This window comes from Melanotaenia boesemani, chromosome 1 (assembly GCF_017639745.1).
Source record: "Melanotaenia boesemani isolate fMelBoe1 chromosome 1, fMelBoe1.pri, whole genome shotgun sequence".
In the NCBI taxonomy this organism is placed as follows: domain Eukaryota; kingdom Metazoa; phylum Chordata; class Actinopteri; order Atheriniformes; family Melanotaeniidae; genus Melanotaenia; species Melanotaenia boesemani.
This window is the reverse complement of record NC_055682.1, coordinates 7,471,827-7,493,146: the sequence shown is the minus strand read 5'-3', so window position 1 is coordinate 7,493,146 and position 21,320 is coordinate 7,471,827. Positions and strand designations below refer to the sequence as shown.

At 39.5% G+C, this 21,320-nt stretch overlaps 1 protein-coding gene across 1 annotated transcript in view; it reads right to left on the bottom strand.

The window, feature by feature from the left end:
• Nucleotides 1–21,320, bottom strand: part of prmt3 (protein arginine methyltransferase 3) — an 86,591-nt gene that overhangs the window by 49,927 nt on the left and 15,344 nt on the right. Inside the window, exon 11 of the mRNA XM_041987391.1 lies at nucleotides 7,907–7,985. Within this exon, the coding sequence (XP_041843325.1) occupies nucleotides 7,907–7,985 (79 nt within the window). The remainder of the gene's footprint in view (nucleotides 1–7,906; nucleotides 7,986–21,320) is intronic.

Sequence of the window (21,320 nt, the reverse complement as noted above, 5' to 3'; positions counted from 1 at the left end):
GGCGTGGACCGCCTCAAAACTTATGGACTCGACACAGGAGGCGACGTTGCTTCTTCTCCACTCATTTCTTATGGAAGTTGCGGGGTATGGCAAAAAATTGCTGTCCTCCTCAAGCCAAGTGACAGGTGACATTCGTGCATGTGAAATGTTGCGCTTGTTCACGTAGACGTGCACATGGGGGCTTGCAACAAAACATAAGATAATAGAAAAATGTTCCCTTTTTATCGTTGTCGCACAGCCAACCAGCGAGGGGCTTCATTGACTGACCAATGATCTCAGAGCAGGCTAGACAGTGTAATCTGCAAACATTTTCAATATGGAGGAACAGATCATTTTAGCTGTGTCTGACTTTACCATACTTTACAATACTTCACGCAAAGATTCTACAGATAAATAAAAAGATATCCGTATGGTGCCAGAGTGAATTTGTCCGAACGTAGGTGCTGGATTTATCTGGATTAGCCTTGAGGTCCGCCATCAAATGGTGATATTCACCATGCTGTTTCCTTGTTTGTAAAATAGGATGAGCACAGGTTTATATTTTTCTTTTGTACAATAGAGTCAACAGCAAGATTTCTGTCAATTCAAATTCTTGTGATTCTTCATCCTTCATGCCTCGTCTGTCACAGACTTCTTTTAAAATTCCCTCCAATGTCATAACCAATCAATTTCTTGGAGAAACGCAATCCGAGATGAGACAAACGGCAGCGACACCAGAAGGAAGAATGTAGGAACTAAGCTGAACCTGCATTAAAGCAGCTACCTGTGATGCTAAAACGGAAGAGGATGAACACTGCTGGCCTTTGTTTTACAAATATTTTTTTTCCCAGGTAGGTACGTGCTGGTTCTTAGATGGTTCGCACAAATCTGAAGTGAGAGATGTATATGAAAGAAACCAGAGACTGCAGACAGTGAGCCAAATCATTGTTTAACTTGCTTAAAGAATCAATTGAATTTGTATAGAAAAGCAAATTCATCCATAAAATGCTGTAGTATGGATTTTTTGTATGTATATTGAGGAAGAAAAGCGGCATTTTGTGTGAGTTAGTGACCTTGACATATTTTAAAGAGCCCATTTTATCAGGAAATTATGATAATATAATTAGTAATGGTTAACGAGGATGTCAAGAAAAAATAATTTATGAAAACATAAAACTCCAGATATTTTTTCCCATTAAAAACTGGCTTATGAAAACTTTTTTTCTTCTCAGAAAGTAGGAGGATGCTCTGTCATTGAAGAGCTCAATTCTAGTTTCATTGTTCAAAGGTCTAAAGGCTGATCATTGGTGGTGATTACGGTGCTGCTCATATTTCATATCACTGCCTTTTGAATGAATTATCCAAATCTTAAAATGAACATTAAACATAAGCCTTAATGTCTTGTCACTGCATTTTCACATTTGAATAAATTATTTCGTATGGTTAATATGCTTGGTGATGACATTAGTGCTGATATGCTTGAAGCCATTTGTATTCCTACTGTGAAGCAACATTAGGCAACACTGAGGCCTTAGGCCTAAACTAGACATTGGAATACATTCATGAGGATACGTAAACTCAATATTTTAGCATGTAAATTACTGTATCTAGTCAAAATATAACAATCTGTTCCAGTTAGATCTATATATGAGATCTGTATAACACCTGCTACACACACTGCTGTAGTGGTAAATATACGTTTTAGTATTGTGATTTAAGCAAGTCCTAAACTGGCAACAACAGGGTACTTTATGACTGCAGAAACCTCTTCTGGTATATTTTAACAGTTTGAAAAAGCCCCTTACTTTCTGGGTTTTATCAATAAAAGAATTAAGAACAATTATAGTTCACAGAATTCTGTTTCTGGCATCTTTTACAGCTCCTGAGACAGAGCTATGAAAAGACCCTTTTAGTTGGATCTATGCATCACTGGTTCAGACAGCATACATGTGCGGTGAAGACAATGCAGCACTGGAAACCAACATTAAAGGTAATTCCAGCATTAAAGTGGCATTAACCAGCATTAAAGTTAAAGTTTCATACCAAAGTTCTGAGGTATTTAATTAATAAAAAGTGCAGAAGATACAAAAGACAATGAATTGTCCAAGGAATTGGGATCCATTTAAGGTGCTGTGACATATATTAGTAATAATGGATTAGATTTATATAGCACTTTACAAGGCACCCAAAGCGCTTTACATTGCGTATCCATTATTCATTCACTCCCCACTCATACCTGGTGACGGTAAGCTACTTGTGTAGCCACAGCTGCCCTGGGGCAGACTAAAGGAAACGTGGCAGCCAATCCGCGCCTACTGCTTCTCCAACCATCACCAAACATTCATCCACATTCATTCACCAGCGATGCCAACACTGGAGGCAAGGAGGGTTAAGTGTCTTGCCCAAGGACACAGTGACAGATGACTGGGGGAGTGGGAATCGAACCACCAACCTTCCAGTCACTGGACAAACCTGAGCCACTGCCGTCCCATTACTGTGTTTGTGCTCAGTCTCACGTGACCTTCGATACCTCAGGGTATAAAACGTGTGAATGGGTTAGGTTCCTCTATGATGGGCAACTCAAGGCCTCTCTCATTAGCTCAAGCCTGCTTGTGACCCTGAGAGCGTCACAATATACCGCACACTCACTTATTTACACACGCAAACAGCAGATTTGTCACCCCATTGTACTCCGATTACTGATCCAAGTGAGTAATTATGAGGGCTTGGAGAGAGGAGGGGTGCTGATTGGGCACAATCTGAACAAGGCTCTCTCTGAACCTTGTTCAGAAAGACGAAAGAAAAGACGAAAAGGCAAAGTAGAGGGTGATGCAGAGAAAGATGACGACGACAAAGAAGAAGAAGAAGAAGGCTATCATACACGGGCGTCACTAGATTCATGTCTTTGACATCTGCGTCCTTCTCGATTCACTGCCCACAGCCCATTTGTCATGCCGCCCCCCCACCCTTTACTCTTGCTCCTTTCATCTTACCCCATTGGCTGCCTGTAACAGAGAGAAAAAGAAAGTGCGGAAGCGGGGGCATGGGACAAAACAGATCCCTTTTCCCAAGATGCTGTGCTGTGCCAGCCATGTGGGGACACATTTAAGGATGAAGAGGAGGTTAATGTAGTGGGGAGAATGAGGGAGCTGCTGATGCTCTCTTCTGATGTAACTTAAACACACATATACCAGCAATGCTGCAGTGAGAGACTAATAATTCAGCACTACTGTGCTCAGACTGAACATCTTAAAATAAACTTATTTTAAGAGTAGAAGTTGATAAATCAAATATGTCACAATGATTTTAAGTCAATACTTAATAAAATAAAGTGTATCCATGTTTGCATTTGCTTGGGTTTAGCAATCTGCCTGCAGATAATGAAATACTTCCTTAGAACAGTGGTTCCCAACCTACTTCATTTGGGGACACCTTCATGCAAATACCAAAAAGTCATGGACCCCCACCTCATGCTGAAACCATACCTGGTTTTAGGCTTTCAAAAGTGAGTTAACTTAAGTTTTGGTTTATCCAAGGACAAGGACTCAGCCAGAATACATTATTTATGGTGAGAAATTCATAAATATGAATGGTCAAGGTCTTAGAGACCCCCTGTGCTCCCCAGGTTGGGAACCACTGGCTTATAAAACTTGTAATAGTATATCTACATACATTTATACGCACAGCTACAGCCCAGCCGATTAAAGCCCTTTCCAAAACAATCAAAAGTGGACAGATTTTTGGATTAAACGCTGACATATTCTTAATTTCTCATAAAAAGGTAAATGCTGTTGAGAGTTGGAGTCGTGCAAACTGACGTCATTGTGCTGTTTGTCCACTAGGTAGAGCTCTGACTCTATTCAATCCATAGTCCTCACAGCTTTAGCTGTAGCAGTAACTACAGCCAGGTAACACTACAGGGGTTGGCATAGCGACGCTTGACGACAGGTTCATTTATAACGACGTTGTGAAATTAAGAATGACTCAGCATGTCTCCAGCTTTAGTTTAACTTTGTTTGCCATGTGTCATGATAGTGACCTGTACTTCGTTGAGTCAGTCATGCTTTTCATTTATGTTGCATTGGTAAAGTTGTGCTAACCTAGTATAGCGCTAGCTAACAGTTAAAAACTGCAGAAATAACGTTAAGTGTACAAAATATTTGAGAGTACAGAATGACTGTTCATCACTCCGTCAGCTGCATGTTGAGAAACATTTCTCCATCTTCAGCAACTGTCATGATGTCCCGTCACTCTTAGTTTTACTTTGTCAGGAAACACTACAACGTGACTCAAGCTGCAGCAGCATCTTACTGTGTGTGTTGTTGTGGAGTAACATAAGTGCCAGACTACTTGTGACCATTATATTTTTAAAATTCAACTCTGTTAAAGATGGCATGTTTTGATATCAGAGAAAGGGGTCTGGTTTTAATTTTGGTTGATATAAATTAATTCATCAGTACAATTGGAAGCTACATTAATGCATGCCCCATAGACAGAAAAATTCACAATGCAAATCTAAAATAAATAAAATAGACGTTATTATATTCATATATATTTTTTTAATTAATCGGCCAATTAATCGGTTATCTTAATTTGTTTCTGCCAAATATTGTACTCGCAAAACTCATAAATATAGATAGAGGTAGTTGGTTTTTGTAAGATGTAAGAATGTCCTTAAAATGTACTATAAACTTAACAGGTTAACTTAATTTGACCTATTTACACTTTTTAAATGCAAATTGTCGCTGTACGATGAAAACCACGTATCTCCAAAATTCTTTTTTTTATAGGAGCATGAAAAAGCTTTTTTTTTCACAAACTTATGACATCCAGTGGAGATACGTCTTAAATAGACGGTCTCATAAAACATCCTCCCATTGGTGATATAAATATCCAAGGCATCAGTTGATAGGACAAGAATGTAAACATGCTGTTGACTGTAAAACATCAAAAACATCAAAGTGAATATACGTGGTTTCCATTGGACAGCGACAAAATGCTGATCTCTAACAATGTGATTAATTGCAGAAAAAAGCATCTGAACCATGAATCAATGTTGTGAATGTACTAAAATAAATGTACAAATTATTTTGAACTAATCTTTGTACAAATACATTGCAACAACAAAGCAAAAACAAAACTAACTAACTAACTAACTAAATAAATAAATAAATAACATCCACCTTAGGAATTCAAATATTTTCATTTACCAAAATATTTTTCATTTTTGTTCAATTTCTTTTCCAGGTTACCTTTTTTAGGACACTTAACATTCAGAGAACAGCAAAGAAATGATCAATGTGTCTGAGATACTGAAAAAAAATTAGTGTTGGCTTCAGTGAAATAAAAATTATTATCATCATTTATCATTATTGACATGCTTGGGATTTTTCTTTTCAAGTACAAAACAAGGTGTTTATGAACGATGAGCCATGGATGGGACCAGGCCATCATGCTGCTTCAATTACTAACATGCAAACACTAACATGCAATAACTTGATTGACCTGTTGTCCTGTAATTGTACAAGATGTACGCTTGGTTGTTCAGTTCTGGTAAGTTAAAAACATTTAGTTGAGCCTCTGTTACATACACATAATCTAAATAATTATGGATATTGTGCTTTTCAGTGTTATGCTCTTACTTTTTCTATGCATATGCACAGAATAACTGTCATAGTAAAAACCATAACAATGCTAATGAAATCACTGCTACTATATTTATTTTACTAGCCTTGCATATTTTCATTGCACTTCCTGCAGCTTTGGTGCACAGCAGATCTCATCAGAGCACCCTGTGTTGGGACCATCAATGTTAAAGGCTTATGACAAACCATCCGTCAACCTCTGACCTGTAACTTTTTGCCTCATTCATGTCCCATCTTTGTCTGTCCAATCCCCCTCATGAGCAGATCTGTCTCTATAGCTGCTGTCATTCTGACTGCCCCTCAGTGTGTGCTTGTACGTCTGTGCCTGAGTGTGACCTCTCTCATGTCCCAGAGAGTCAGTAAAGGCGATGTGGTGGAACCGTTCCTCAGCTTGGTCACATTTGGCACAAGTCATTAAATCTGTGGCACCAAAGGGATGACACAAGGGAAAGGCCTTCCCATATGTGTCAAGTCTTGGCGCACAACAGGGTTTCATTATTTTGAGTCAAATATGCCATTAAAAATATCTGCCTTTTATCACAGAGGGACACAGACTGGATTTATGAATTTACTGGAAGGCAAACTCGAGAGGGAGCTTGTTGTCTATAAAATCTGTCTTTAAAATAATGTAGTTCTAGGGCAACATTTAGCTCAGTGGGTAGAGCAGCTACCTTATGCACAGAGGATGCTGGTCTTTGACAACGGCAGGTTTAAATCCCAGCCTGCAACCTTTTGCTGCATGTCACCCCCTTCCTCTAACTTAATTTTTAAAGTAGTTTAGGTTTTAAAAACCTAAGAGCTGAAGTAGGAGGTCCTATAACAAAATTTATAACAGCAGCTACAGAATCTTAAAATCAACCAAAGGTCAAAGTAAATACAGCACACAGCAGCAAGGTGGGCCACTCAGCCAGACACTGTTACTGAAAATAAGCAGCTTTTATATTAAAGACATCCTTACAAAAAAAAAAAAAAAAAAAAGACCTGACTGTGCTCCTCATTAAAAAGTTATGTGGTGTTACATAATAATTTGAAGATGGAAGATATAGAAGTGCATCACAACTGTGTACACACAACTAGTTAGTACTTCTGTTGTTTGGAGAACAGCTCCTAAACAGAAGCAAAAATGAAGTTAATTTTAGTTATTGCCTAAAAAGATTAATGGAAATTGTATAAAATTCAAAGACGACCCAGCTCTTTGCCCAGAGCAGTTGTGGTTCCAGGCCAATGAGAGCACACTGAGGTCCTGCAAGTCCAGATGGCAGCAAAGTCTCTGCAGTGACTGACTGTGTGTCATAAGACTAATCTCTTAAAACTATAGTAAGAGCATAAATATATGGATCTTAGGAGTCATCTGCATGCAGATTTCCCTTTGTAAAAAGAATTCAGGGACATTCTCAATTATGTATATTAGGCCAAGCAATTGCTAACTTAGAAATGTGAACACTAGCAGTCTGGGACAGAGGCTGGACTGATTTCACCATTTGCTTGGACTGAGACATTTATAGCTATACATCTGTCATTATAGACTAGACTTCTTGAAATTTAGACTTACTCTGTACAGTGACAATAAAGAAATCTTGAATGAAACATGTTGCGAAATTGCAAAATTTTAACACTATTTATGGCAGGGGTAGCCAACGCTGGTCCTCGAGGGCCCCAATCCAGCAGGTTTTCCAGATTTCCCTGCTCCAGCACACCTTACTCAAATTAAATGGATCCAACAGCCTATAAGGATCTCCACAATGACTCATTAGTTTAAGTCAGGTGTGTTGGAGCACGGAAATCTGGAAAACCTGCCGGATTGGGGCCCTCGAGGACCAACGCTGGCTACCCCTGATTTCTGGCAATAAATAGTCTAAGGCAGGGGTGCCCAGCTTCGGTCCTCGAGGGCCACAATCCTGCAGGTTTTCGATGTGTCCCTGCTCCAAAACCACCTGACTCAAATTAATGAGTCATTGTGCAAAACTTAATAGGCTGTTGGATCTATTTAATTTGAGTCAGGTGTGCTGAAACAGGAAATACTGAAAACCTGCAGGACAGCGGCCTTTGAGGACCAACTTTGGACACCCCTGGTCTAAGGTGTCTTTACATGTAGGTGTCATTTCTATTAAATGTGGCACATTGCAAAGTAAAACATTATTATATGCTGAGCCTGGTGAAACAAACATCATTGTTATGCTGCTGATATTGTTAAATAATGCAGAAACACAACCAATGTAGAAAAAAGCAGGTAAGATTATTTACTTTATTTTCAGGGGAATGCTGCATTGTTTGCCACCTACCTGAGCCACCATCAGCCAAGTAAAGGTCTCTGGCATACAGGACAGAGTCCATCATGGATTCGAACAGCAAGAAGTAACCCTGAGTGAAAAAAATGCAAATCACTATCCAAAAACACAAATGCAGACTTTACAACAGTTCAGGAGAGGTTGTAATCAGGTCAGCATTTCAGAGAATGCTAAAGAAGTCCTGGACAAGTTGGATATTTTAAATTCAGCATGAGTACAGAGGAAATCTGATTTGGTCACGAATGTGAATCTAATGAGAAGCCCACATGGTCTGGCACAAAACACCCAAAGGCTTGACCCTGGGCTGACCTCGTGTTCTGCTCCAGTAGACGGCACATTAACCGTGGTATTATTCTATTAATGCTGAAATTGAGTTTTGTCCACATCTTGTTGGCTTCAACCTGAGTGGCAGATACTGCTGATAAATGGATTTTTCTACCTGAATCCCTCCAGCCTGAGATCAGCCAGTCAGCTAGGCCTGTGCTGCTTTCAGTATGTTATTTCTGAGAACAACGTTTGTGAATGTTCAGGCATATGCTACGGCATATCTCCATCTGGGACAAGGAGGTGGAGCAGAACCAGTGCATGCACATGTGACTGTTACTGATGACCCATATAAGTCCATTTGAGGCTGTGACAGCACAAACTGACTCCTTTGGAAAATACCCATTATGCTTCCAGAGCCATCTTTTGGGATTAAAACCAAAACATGAGGTAAAGACTACTGAAGGTGAAATCCTAATAGGTATTTGGTTTATTTGTAGTCAGAGATAAATTTGTTCACAGTCTCTATTTTGGATTTATGGCATTTCTTGACTGGTTTGTTCAGGCTATTATTAGGAGAAACAATAACTTTGAGATTTACACAGCACTGCTGCAGTGTATTTTAACTGATGGAAGTTTAATAAATGGGAAATGGTTCACTAGCACCACACTGGAAAGCAGGATCCATCTAAGTAAGATGTTCCCAGCTCTATGCTAAGACAGCTGATACAATTTGTAGTGGGAACCGAACAATATGAGGAAAAAGGAAAAAAAGAATTGCTTCGAGTATGTTTAAGAATCCAATATCTCTGCTTTCTCTTCAGTGGAGGGAAAGAGGGACAAGGAGAGGTGAGGGCTGGGGTAGCAGATAAAAACTGAATGAAGGGAGGGGTGTGTATGATTAAAGACAAACTGGAGAGGTGGGAGAGAGAAACAGTGATAGGGAAGGAATGCAGTAGCCAGCAGAACAGTAACTCACTGAGATAAGACCCTTATTATTCAAATAAAGACAATGTTTTACTGAAAGGAGAAGGGAAACAACTCTGATTTATAACTCTGACTCCAAAATCGTCACCATCTCCGTCATGAGCTTGAGCAGATAATGACAGCGATGAAACTGATATAACCGCCTCATCCTCAGTAAGGTAACAAAGGGAAAAAATCTCTGTGTTTATCAACACTGGACTGGTTTCTGGCCAAAGTCAGGCCCATAGACTGTCTGGTGCTCACTGTTGTGGTCCAGTCGATGCCCTTAGCAGCTGTGCGAATCATTTTTAAAACCTTCACACAGAGTGCACCACTGTCGTAATTTAGAGCCCAATTTCACGGGACACTGGTTCACTTGAAGGAAGGAGGATATAAGAGAGAGATGCTTGAAAGCAGAGTCACGCCTTATTTTTATCATCAACAATGCTCCTGGATTATGGTCTGCCCCCCCTCCTTTCTGCTACCTTGCATGTCCTCCCAGTGACATGTATCACACCCCCCTAATTTATACATCTGCAATGTTAATTACTATAAACATAGATGTGCAGAACTGGAATTGCATTTCATGTGCAGTATTACCTCTAACAACAACATCAAAAAAGAAAAAGAAAAGAAAAGCATTGTTATGGGCCATTACTAAGAGGCTACAAAGCCAAATACAATTGGGTTCCTGTTAATTTTGTGCTGCAATGCCATTCAGCAGTCAATCAGCACAGTGTCTTATCCTATATGGCACAACATCAGAAGTACCACAAAGTTAGATGTAAATTTAAGGAGCCTCATTCAGTTGTACTAAAGAGCTTTGTGAATTTTATTCATAGCTACAAAACCACGCAAAAGCAGCAGTGTTCCTGGAACCTCCTAAATGTTGCATGTAGTTACTCAGCCTCAGTTTCCATGCCTCAACAACACTAGACAAAAGAAGATTGTAAAAATGTTGGCTGGTCTAATGAGTCTAGATTTCAGCTGCAACATTCAGATGGTAGGTTAAAATTTGGTGGAAACAACATAAAAACATGGATCCATTCTACCTTGTATTAACAGTACCATTGGCGTAATGGTGTGGAGCATATTTTCTTGGCACACTTTGGGCCCTTTTTCAGCAACTGACCATCATTTAAACATCACAGCCTGCATATTGTTGCTGACCATGTCCATCCCTTTATGACCACAGGGCACCATCTTCTTATAGCTACTTCCAGTAGGATAATGTGCCGTGTCTCAATGCTCAAATCATCTCCAACTGCTTTCTTGAACATAATGAGTTCACCGCACTCAAATGGCTGCTGAAGTCACCAGATCTCAATCCAATGGAGCAACAGGTAATTCTCATGGATGTGCAGCCAACAAAAATGAAGCAACTGTGTGATGCTATCATGTCAATATGGACCAAAATCTCTGAGGAATACCTAGTTAAATCTAATCTAATCCTTCTGTTAAAAGGGAGTTTTTTCCTTACAAACATCATCCGCTGCCCTGTGCATACTCAGGTTAGGGGACTAAACAGAAAAGAAGATTTAATGAAATCCAGTGGTTTTTCTTAGATGCACAATTATTGTTTTATGAATTGGCATGTATGAACTGTTATAAATTGGACTAATGTAGATTTGTTTTAATTGGATCACAGTCATGCTTGGACCCATTATGTCTGTAAAGTGCCTTGAGATGACTTGATATGCAAAATGAAGGTGAATTAATTGAAAGAATTAAGGCAGTTGGTACAAATGCATAATGCAAAATGGAGATGTGCACTCTGCAAGTCACCAATTCTATACTGAACACTGGACATGCCCAGCTTTGTGGGCCAGCATGTCCAAAAGAGAATCCTCTAATGTGCAAATGATTGGGAGAGGAGCAGGCTGTCACTTATGATTTCAGTTTTGGCTCTAAATATTGCTTTATAATCTTACTTTTACAACTGGGTCAAAACCAACCCTAACAATCCAAAGGTTATAATTTCAATAAGAGCGTTTAAAGATTTAGAGAAGAATAATGTTATGTTTTATTTTGATGAAAATAGGGGTTCCTGAAGGCTTGGCGCAATAGCTCTTTTACTAATTTGAAACCTAAAAATGGTTCGGTGCTGACCCCGACCCAAGAGGAAGGATAAGCAAATGTGGTGTCTGCATGAATGTACGCAATTTTTACAGATGCCCTCAACCTTCACGTGAAGTTACTTGATCTACGGTACGTCAATAAGATGGTGCTGTACAAGGAATGCTGAAGCAGAACAAGCTAAAAATAAATAAATTCAACAGTTCTTGGCAATTGTCAGGTGCGAAATCACACCAAGACAGACAACTTTATCTGCCTCATGTTCTCCCCTTTACATTATCTTTATTCACTTGAAAAAAAATAAATAAATAAAAAAATCTCATCACCAAACAGACTTACTTTTTTTGTTTTTCTTTTTGATAGCACTTCCACAAAATCGATCTCCTGTCTAAAGGCCTAAGTGACACAGATTGGCTGAGGTGTTGGCATGAGGGAACAGCTTCCTTAACTGTCAGACAGCCAGGCTGGTGGATGCTCAGCAGTATAGTCACTGTGCATTTCCATAAAAGAGACTAATGAAAAGCTAATGAAAATAGGCTGGAGCAGCTTATACACATTAACAAAATTAGCATATAAAACACATTCCCCTGAGTGGGCTAACACTCACATACACATCAGTCTACGCACCAATTCACACACACAAAACAAAAAATACTCTTACATCTGTGCTACTTTATTTTTGCCAAGGCTTTAGTCTTTTGTTTAACAGTTATCTCTTAATGAGTACATATTTTTTACTGACTATATAAAGAAAACTTCTATAGTATCTTTTTAAGTGTTTTGCTACCATTAGCTGCAAGAAGCCGAATGGGGGGAAAAAAAGAGACATTTCATGGATTTTTGTGTCTATCAACCCTTGGGAGATGGAGTGGTGGTCAATTATGAGCACTGAGAGACCTCTTGGTTCAAAATCTACATCAGCAAATTACATTTTCCTCCTCCCACTAGAACCTCATTTCTTCTCATTCATCCAACACGTATCCTGCTCAATTACAGAAGATCATCATCACTTCGAGTCCCACAAGGAGTCAGGCTAAATACAGTAGCTGCATGCGTGAATGTGTGTTGGGGTAGGGTAAAGGTATAATTCCACGCTTTGCTGAACAGTGACAGCAGCTCTGTGTCAAACATCCCCATCCATACAAATCTATGGTCAGACTTTGTCACATCAGCACCAGCTTATAACACATGTCACTACTGCAGATTTAAACATGTTAGTTCTCTGAGTGCAGGTTGCAGCATCAGCATAATTTACATGTAAAGAAGTGCAAATAAAGCTGCAAGGTTTTTTTATTCTGCAATCAAATTATAAGGTTTTAGAAGATGATCAAGGATTTTCTACGGACACTTGATCTTCATCTCCAAATCGGTTCTTTTCTACAATGAGATGAAATTTCATGACCACAGAATTTGAAATTTCAGCCATGAACATAATTTTCTCAAAAAGGCAGATATATAAACTCTATTTGTTTAAATTTAACATTTTATACAATAGCATAGAAAATAAAATCATTAACATTCTTCACAACTAAAACAAAGTAATGGCTGTGAATTGACATATTAATGTCATAATACAGTATTTGGCAGGACAGCTCTTCAAACTTTAACACTGTTATTATATTCATCCTTTGAGGACAGTTCTCTCCATAAAATGAAAGATTAGCTGAGCCATATACAGGAAAGTGGGGTTGAGGGGGTTGCTTCTGGTATGTTTTGGCTTATCAGGTGCATGATCTGCAAAAAGGAGAAGTTACCTTTTTTTGCTTTTTTAATCCTTACTAAAAGAAAAAATAATATACCTTTGCATTTAGGAGACAAGGAGTATATCAACAGTGTACCATGACCCATTTACATAATTTATTTTAATATATTGAACTGCATTGTGGGTTTTACATCTCAGCTTATTTGTTCTATAACTGTCTACAGTATGTGGCCAAATACTTGTACCTCATGAATATAACTCTTAATATGAGCATTAAGTTTATGCTCATATTAAGAATAATGGTAGTACACGGACATAGTTAAGACTGAACAATAAAAAAAAAACTATGATCACTGAAAACACAGTTCAAAATGTGCTTAAAACCTTAAAAAATAAATCTGATTAATGAATGAATTTATTAATATTTCTGATTGGGGAAAAAAAACTCCCTCTTCCCTACAAAAGAAAACTTTTGATTAAAAGAAAATAAAAGATTTCTTCAAACATAAAAAATATATACCATGCATATGTTAAATAAATCATATCTTTACAAAGCCATTTGCTGGGCAAATGGGCAATAATCTCTGTTTTTGACACTTTTTATGGTTCAAATAGTAAAAATTGGATAAGCCTAAAGGATCTGAGTGACACTGATACAGATCAAACTGTTAAGATTCAACCACGGCAAAAGTTGGACTGTTTCTGGTACACAGCAGTCAGTTAAAGCCCCACTACAGAACTTTTGCAGATTTAGTCAGTGACGCACCCCCTATTGACGTTTAATTCGCCATCTATCTTGCATCCTACCTGTACCTGTCCACAGCTCTCTCCAGCCTATAAATGTCTTAGCCTTTGCTCTGTGCCTTTCTCTCTTTCATTTCCTCTCTTTCTCTGATAATGTCATTTTGCGTTTCTTTGCTGAATCAGCCAAGTTGAAAACGGTCAGTGTGTTGATATTCACTTGCTAACACGTGAAACTCAGCCACAATGTCACGCAGCATCCCGGAAGTAGTAGTTGTACAGTGCAGTCTTTCAGCCTCTGGACGCTGCTGTACAGCGAAGGCTCCAGAAATGCATACCACAGATATCACTGTGCCGTCAAATGAGTCCAGAATGTGGAGTTTTAAGGTAGGAAAGTTGCGTAGTGCCTCTTTAAACTACCAAATGTTGACAAAGCAATAGCCAAACTTCAGGATTCAATCACTCGTTTAAGATTAAGATCAAGTCAAGAATCAGCTTTCAGGTTGTAATTGTTTTTCTTCTGCTTTTTTCTTTATTATTATTATTATTAGTTAAAGTTAAGCTTGAAAACTGGAGAAAATAAAATGTAAATGCATTAATAATTTTTCTTAAGTACAAACACCTTTTTAAAAATATTCCTTGCAACATTAAAATAAATTCCTTACTTATAGGTACAAAATGAAAATATTAAATAAATATAAGCTTGAAGAACAACAGTTTAACAAAGGACGGTGAAGATGGTATGACAATGTTTGAAGCCAGAAATATTGTGGTGTTTTGTTTAATTTATTTATGTTTTCTTGGGAGGAGGGAGGGAGGGAAGTGTGCAAATTTTTTATTGTTAAGTACAAAATTGTTTGAAATAAACTTTGAAAAAATGACAAATGAAATGGGGGGATCAAGTATCACATATAATACTGCAAGGGTAAAATTAACCAATTTTTACAACAAAGGGAATTAATCACTGTTTTTTGTAAAACGGGTACACCTTTTAGATAAGATAATTAAAGCCCTTCCGACTGTGTGTAGTTATAGCTTTATAATCTAAGAGCCACAACCCACAATTTTTAATACATTAACTGCCAGAGGTCAGGTGTGTCATGGTTCGTGTTTCTTTTAGGCCCGTAGCGATTGCCTTCTTAATCAGGTTCATTCGTTCCACCTGGGCTTCCCTGATTGCTCCCTATCCTCACCTGTGCTCAGCCCTACTTAAACTCTCTCCAGTCTCTCCTTCCCTTTCCTGCCAGATTATCGACAGCCTTGTACCAAGCTGAGATCCAGCGTTTGTTTTCTTGTTACCGACCAAGCCACGTCCCAGGATTACTCTTGCCTTGCCCTCAAAGGATCTGGTCTATGACCACCAATTCTCGCCTACCCCCTTGGATAAGTATCCTGACTTTGCTTCTCTGTGTATTACCTTTGCCTGTTGTCCTGACCACGCATCTGGTTATCGGACCTATGCTCAAACTGTTGGGAGTGTTTTCAGATCCCAGAACCAAGCTTTCCTGGAATGTGCTTCCACCCCACGTGACCAAACTACCATTCTAGGATCTGATTATCAACCACCATCCTCTCATTCCTCAAAATGAGCAACCTCTGTTTAAACATTTACTCTTGTGTGTGGCTGCATTTCCGGGTCCTCAAGGTCATCACAGCATAATTTGGCCAAGATGGACCCATCACCCACACAGGTGTGTCGCTCATGCGTTTAAAAAAAAAATAAACACATTTAAATCTAATATGCAGGAGATCACAATCCTGGTGAGTCTCTCGACAACGGCTGATCCACAAGCGGCGCAGTCATCCCATTCTCCTGAAACGTCGTCCTTGTGTCGGATCCCACCAACCCAGGAACCACGTCTACTTCCATCCGAGGTATTCAGAGGTAAGCAGAGTCAGTGTTGACTATTTTTCACCCAATGTGAAATACAGTTTGAGCTCCAGCCCTCATCTTTCCTCACCGATTGAGCAAGTCTCAGATTTCTTTGTCTGGCAAGGCCAAATTATTTGGGGCAGCTGAAAGGCAGAGCGACTCACTACCCACGAGAGAGGCAGCTCGAAGGTTGTTAATGTTAATACAAGGCAAAAGATCTGTAACTGAATACATAATTTATTTCCATACTCTTTCCACAGAAAGTTATTAGAATGAAGTGTTCAACATATTTTACCAGGGGCTCAACGAGGAGAACAAGGATGAGCTTGCAAGGATGTCCCCAGGAGTCTGGCTGAGTTGGAGACACTCTACCCGGATTGATCAGAGGCTTCAAGAGCATAAGATGGAGAGGAGTCGAATTAACCAGGGCCATTACTCTGAATCAAGGATCAGGCCAGTGCCATCTTGTCGCCTTCCTCTATGGTGGATGGGGAACCCATGTAGATTGGACGGACCCAACTGCCTCCCCATGAGAGGAGATTCAAGGAAGGAATGTTTCTATTGTGGAGAATGGTCATCAGCTTTCCTGGTGTCCTTTAAAGGGCCAGAATCAGTTAAGAGGGGTGAGGCACCTACTGAATCAAAAGATTGATCAAATCCTCACCCATCGTTTCATTTTGCAGGCAACTACAAATAAATGGTCAACTGCAGCAAGTATTTGTTGTTGTGTGGTGGGTTTTTTTTTTAAATATAAACTTGTCCTGTCCAGCATTGTAGCAAATACAATGGTCTGGCTGCTGTCGTATCAAACAAGTTCTTTGTCAAGGGGAGCTTTATGGGTATAAGGCTCCTCTTGATCTTTTACTTTATCTTATTTAGATTTATGGAAGTTATGTAATCTTGCTGGACCTGAAAGGAGAAAAGACGGTAATGGTGAGAAGTAAAAGAAGAGACGGATACAGTAGATGGCAACGACCCTTCAATTCAACCTAACACCAGACAACCAACTGCTACACCTGTACAGAAGTGCAACAGAATTTCTTACAGCTTTTACAGGTAAACTAAGCTGACAGTCATTAGGAGTTCCAAAAAACATAACCAAGACAAGCTGCTTCACAAAGGTACCAAAGACTCACACATTGCAAAACAAAAAAAAACTCCCCCATCAGTCTTATTACACCACTGATGTCTGGAATTTTCCCTCCAGGGGACAATTGTATTCTTTCTGGGCCTGAGACTCCGGCTATGAACTTGCATAGATTATTCCCTCAAGGTGGAAATCATGCATCCCTCAACATCACTTGCTGGTGCTAGGCTTTTAGGGGTGCAAGAAAGATGGATCTCTTGGACCATGCACACACTACAAAGGACTTAATGAGAACTATTAAGAGCCTTTACCCTCTTACCTTCATGAACACTGCTTTTGAACACATGCAAGGACTCACACAATCTTCACCAAACCTGATCTCAGAAATGTCTACCACCTCATCAAAATCAAAGAGGGAGATGAATGGAAAATGGCATTCAACACTCCTACAGGACACTGAGTATTAATGCTTTTTGGTCTAACGCTCCTGCAGTTTTCCAGATGTTGGGCAATGATGGGCTCAGGGACATGATTGGATTATTTGTTTTTGTATACTTTGACATTCTGATTTTTCTTTTTCCAAGGATCTCCCCCCATGTATAGAACATTCCCTTGCAGTCATTCTCCATCTCTTGCAAAGCAACAGTTAAGGTAGAGAAGTGTGAATTACCTAGAAACTATAATTTCTAGGATTTGTCGTTGCCCTGAACAAGATCTCCATGGATCCCAGCAAAATTGCGGCTGTTAAGGAATGGCTGATTCCCCAGTGTTGTAAACAGTTCCAGAGGTTGTTGGGCTTTGCCAACTTCTCATGGAGGTTCATTAGGAACTACAGTTCTGTTGCTTCACATTTTCATGCCCTCACATCTTCTAAGAGCAAGTCTGTCTGGAATGACCTAGCAAATCATGCTTTCACACACTTAAACTTCTTCACTTCAGTACCTGTTCTCCACTCTCCGGACCCTCTCAAAAGTTCATAGAAGTTGACGCTTGAGATTCAGGAGTTGGGGCTATACCGAATCAGATGTATAGATGACAAAACTCACCCCTGTGCTTTCTTTCCAGAAGCCTGTCTGCAGCTGAAAAAAATTATGTGGGAGATCAAGAGCTACTGGCATTAAGCTGGCACTTGAGTGGAGACATTGGTTGGAGGGGGTTACAGAGCCTTTCAGTGTTTGGACTGATCACAAGAACCTAGAATATCTTAAGTCAGCTAAGAGACTTAACCCCAGACAGGCCAGGTGGGATTTGCTCTTTTGCCGGTTTAACTTTACTCTTTATTACAGACCTGGAACCAAGAACATTAAGCCTGATGCGCTCTCCACAATCCATGAGTCCCCCGAGAAGGGGCAGTCTGAGGAAGGCGCAGGTTACATCCTGCCTTCATCCACTCAGTTGACAGTTACCAGACTTGATTAGGAGAGAAGGATTACAGAGGCCCGCCAACAACACCCAATACCAGACAACTGTCCCAGGGATCGCCTTTTTGTTCTGGGTCACCTAGTCACAGAGGTACTGTCTTTTTGTCATAGCTCTCATTTGAACTGTCAGGGGTGAACAAGACTCTCAGGGGTCTAGGATCGTTTCTGGTGGGACACAATAGTTTATGACGTCAACTTGTAGATAAGATTATTAAAGCCCTTCCGACTGTGTGTAGTAATAGCCTTATACTCATTGACCTAAGAGCTACAACACAAATTTTGTATACATCTAACTACCAGAGGTCAGGTGTGTCATGGTTCATGTTTCTTTTAAGCCTTTAGTGATTGCCGCCTTAATCAGGTTCATTCGTTCCACCTGGGCTTCCCTGATTGCTCACTATCCTCACCTGTGCTCAGAACTACCAGATGCCCTGCCAGATGATCGACAGCCTTGTGCCAAGTTGAGATCCAGCGTTTGTTTTCTATGTTTGTTTTGTTACCGACCAAGCCACGTCCTTGCCTCAACCTGAACGGATCTTTCCTCCTCTCTTTGTGATTATCTGGACACCGACCCCTGCTCTGATCTATAACCACCAATTCTTGCCTACCCCCTTGGAAAAGTATACTGACTTTTGCCTGTCTGTGTATGACCTTTCGGACCTATGCTCAAACTGTTGGGAGTGTTTTCAGATCCCAGAAAAAAAAAAAAAGTTTTCCTGGAATGTGCTTCTGCCCCACGTGACCAGACTGCCTTCCAGGCCTTATGTTCCCATTGATGCCAAGCTGAGCTGCAACTGATCAAAACTTGCATCAATGCAGTCATGTGACATGGAACTGCATACCGATTACACAATTTGACGCTGCACACAGAAGGTAGGTGTTAAGAGCAGGTAGCAGTTTTCATTTCTTTACATCTTTACAGTGTAAAATTAAGTTAACTTGGGAACTGTGTTTTTTGTTCTACCTAACTGGGACAGACGCATCAGAAGTTTGTAAAACAGACAGCCAACTAAAAGCCACTTTGTGGAATATTTAAAAGGGCCTTTTGGAAGTGAATAAAGCCAATAAATCCTCATTAGTGCATGGATACAGCTGTGGCACTGACACTGTTTGTGTATATGGAGGAATCTTTTTTTTTTTTTTTTTCCTGCCTGAGCCTCAGTGAGTACATGTGTTTGGACCTTTGGTGTGTGTGTGATTGACAGTCAGTCAGACTGAAGGACAGGATGACGGATGACTGCCACCCTTTTCTCAGACAGGTGAGGTTCCCAGCACAGATAATGAGGTTAAAAAGGGTAAGGGCACCATTAATTTGACTTCACACCATAACGGCACACATTAAGTCCAATGATGTGTTTTTGTGAGCAGTAATAAGGTGTTTTGTGGTAAAAACTTTGTTCATCTCAAGGTAAAACATCAGCAGTGAAGTTGAACTGGGTCTTGAACACTGTTCAGGGTTGTTTTCATATTTTAAAGAAACATGAGGAACATTTGCTGTTGCTCAGAACTAACTTAACATTCTTGGAGCATCTTCAAAGTGAGTAATAAGCTCACTACTCAGGGATACTGGCTCATGCCAGTGTACACACACCGAGATGAAAAGGACCATTTATAATTTCTGCTGCAGGTGACTGCATATATTTTTCACGGAAAAGTCAACTGACAGTTTCTGTATCATTCATTTGCGGTGAATGCAGTTGTAAAAGTTAAGGATACAGTACCTGTCAAGAGATCAGATACATCTACCTTGGAAGATGACCAGTCTAGTACACAGTGTTTAATTATTTAAATGAAATCACACTGACAAGTGTTTAAAGAGGACATATTATGTAAAAAATAATTTTCTGTACCTTAGAATTGGGAAGTCCAAACACTTACTCTAGCCAAATTAATTTGTCCATTGACAGTGAATTCTCATTAGCAGCTAGATAACTTAAAGATATCAGCTTAGGCATGGGCTAAACCGGTCCTCAAGGGCTACAGTCCTGCAGGTTGCTCTGACACACATGATTCAGATTAAATGGATCCAATAGCCTGTCAAGTTCTGCACAATGGCCTATTAATTTGAGTCAGGTGTGTTGAATCAGACAAACATTTAAAACCTGCAGAGCAGTAGCCCTTGAAGACTAGAGTTGCCCATGCCTGTACTAGCTAAAAATAAATCAATAATTTTAATGTATCTTAAGTAGAGAATCTGACTTCTAATTGTCAAAAAGATAAAGGAATCAGAAACTGTCCCTGGTCAAAGTGAAGACGGTAGTGAAGGTCATGTTCACACATACATGAGTATTTTTACAGAAGCAGATTTGCACCTTTCATCTATGCAAGCACAGTTTAGGGGCATGTAAAATCAACTTTATGGTCAATGCATTTCAATCTGACTGTGCTGTTTACGTGTAGACAGGAAATTGGCATTTTTCGCTCATATTGTCAGATTGGGGCTGCAAACTGTGTGCCTTACTTCACAATATGTACCTTCAACTCCTTTGTTTACATGGCAATGGTAGACATAGCCAGGATAGTGTTGGCACTAATCTTTTTTTATTGTTGATACCTTTATCAGATAACCTTTTAAACCTTCTTATAATATATAATTATTTAAATTCTTTCTGGTGACAGTGGACGTTAGTGGAGCTCAGTCATGTTTGATATCGTTATCTGAACTTGTTTAACTGTTTATTTCTCAGCTGCTTTGAGGAAAACTTTAACATTGTTTAGAAGTGCTACATTAGTAGATTAAGCTTTATTATAACTATCATTAATAACTGTATTCATTTGATTGTATTCGTGTAAAATAAACAGTGACGATGATATGCTCCTGATGCTGCTCCTGACAGCATTTTAATGCTGTCTGGGATTTTTCTGTAGGCACACTTTCTTTGTGAAAGGTGCGTGTATACATGATTTCCTTCGGGAAATGAAACAGGGGAAGTAAAATTTGGGAAAATGCTTGTTCATGTGAACATAGCCAAAGTATTTCAGAATAAAAAACTTGAGTTGAGCACTAGTGTGAGCTCTAAACCTGGGTCCTAACGCTTCATTATATGATGGTAATATGATCCAGTTGTTACTGAGAACTACCAAAAGTCAAAGCACATCTTGTAGGATGGGGTAAAGTGGACTCAAATGGGTCAATCCATGCTCAAAAATGGGTGGGTTCAAGTATAAGTGTAAAGTCATGGCTGAAAAAAGGTGAAATAGTATAACATCTGTGCTATGTTTGACCAAAGCGTGCCACAAACATTTTCTTAAAAACAGGAAACTGTCAATGCACAAAA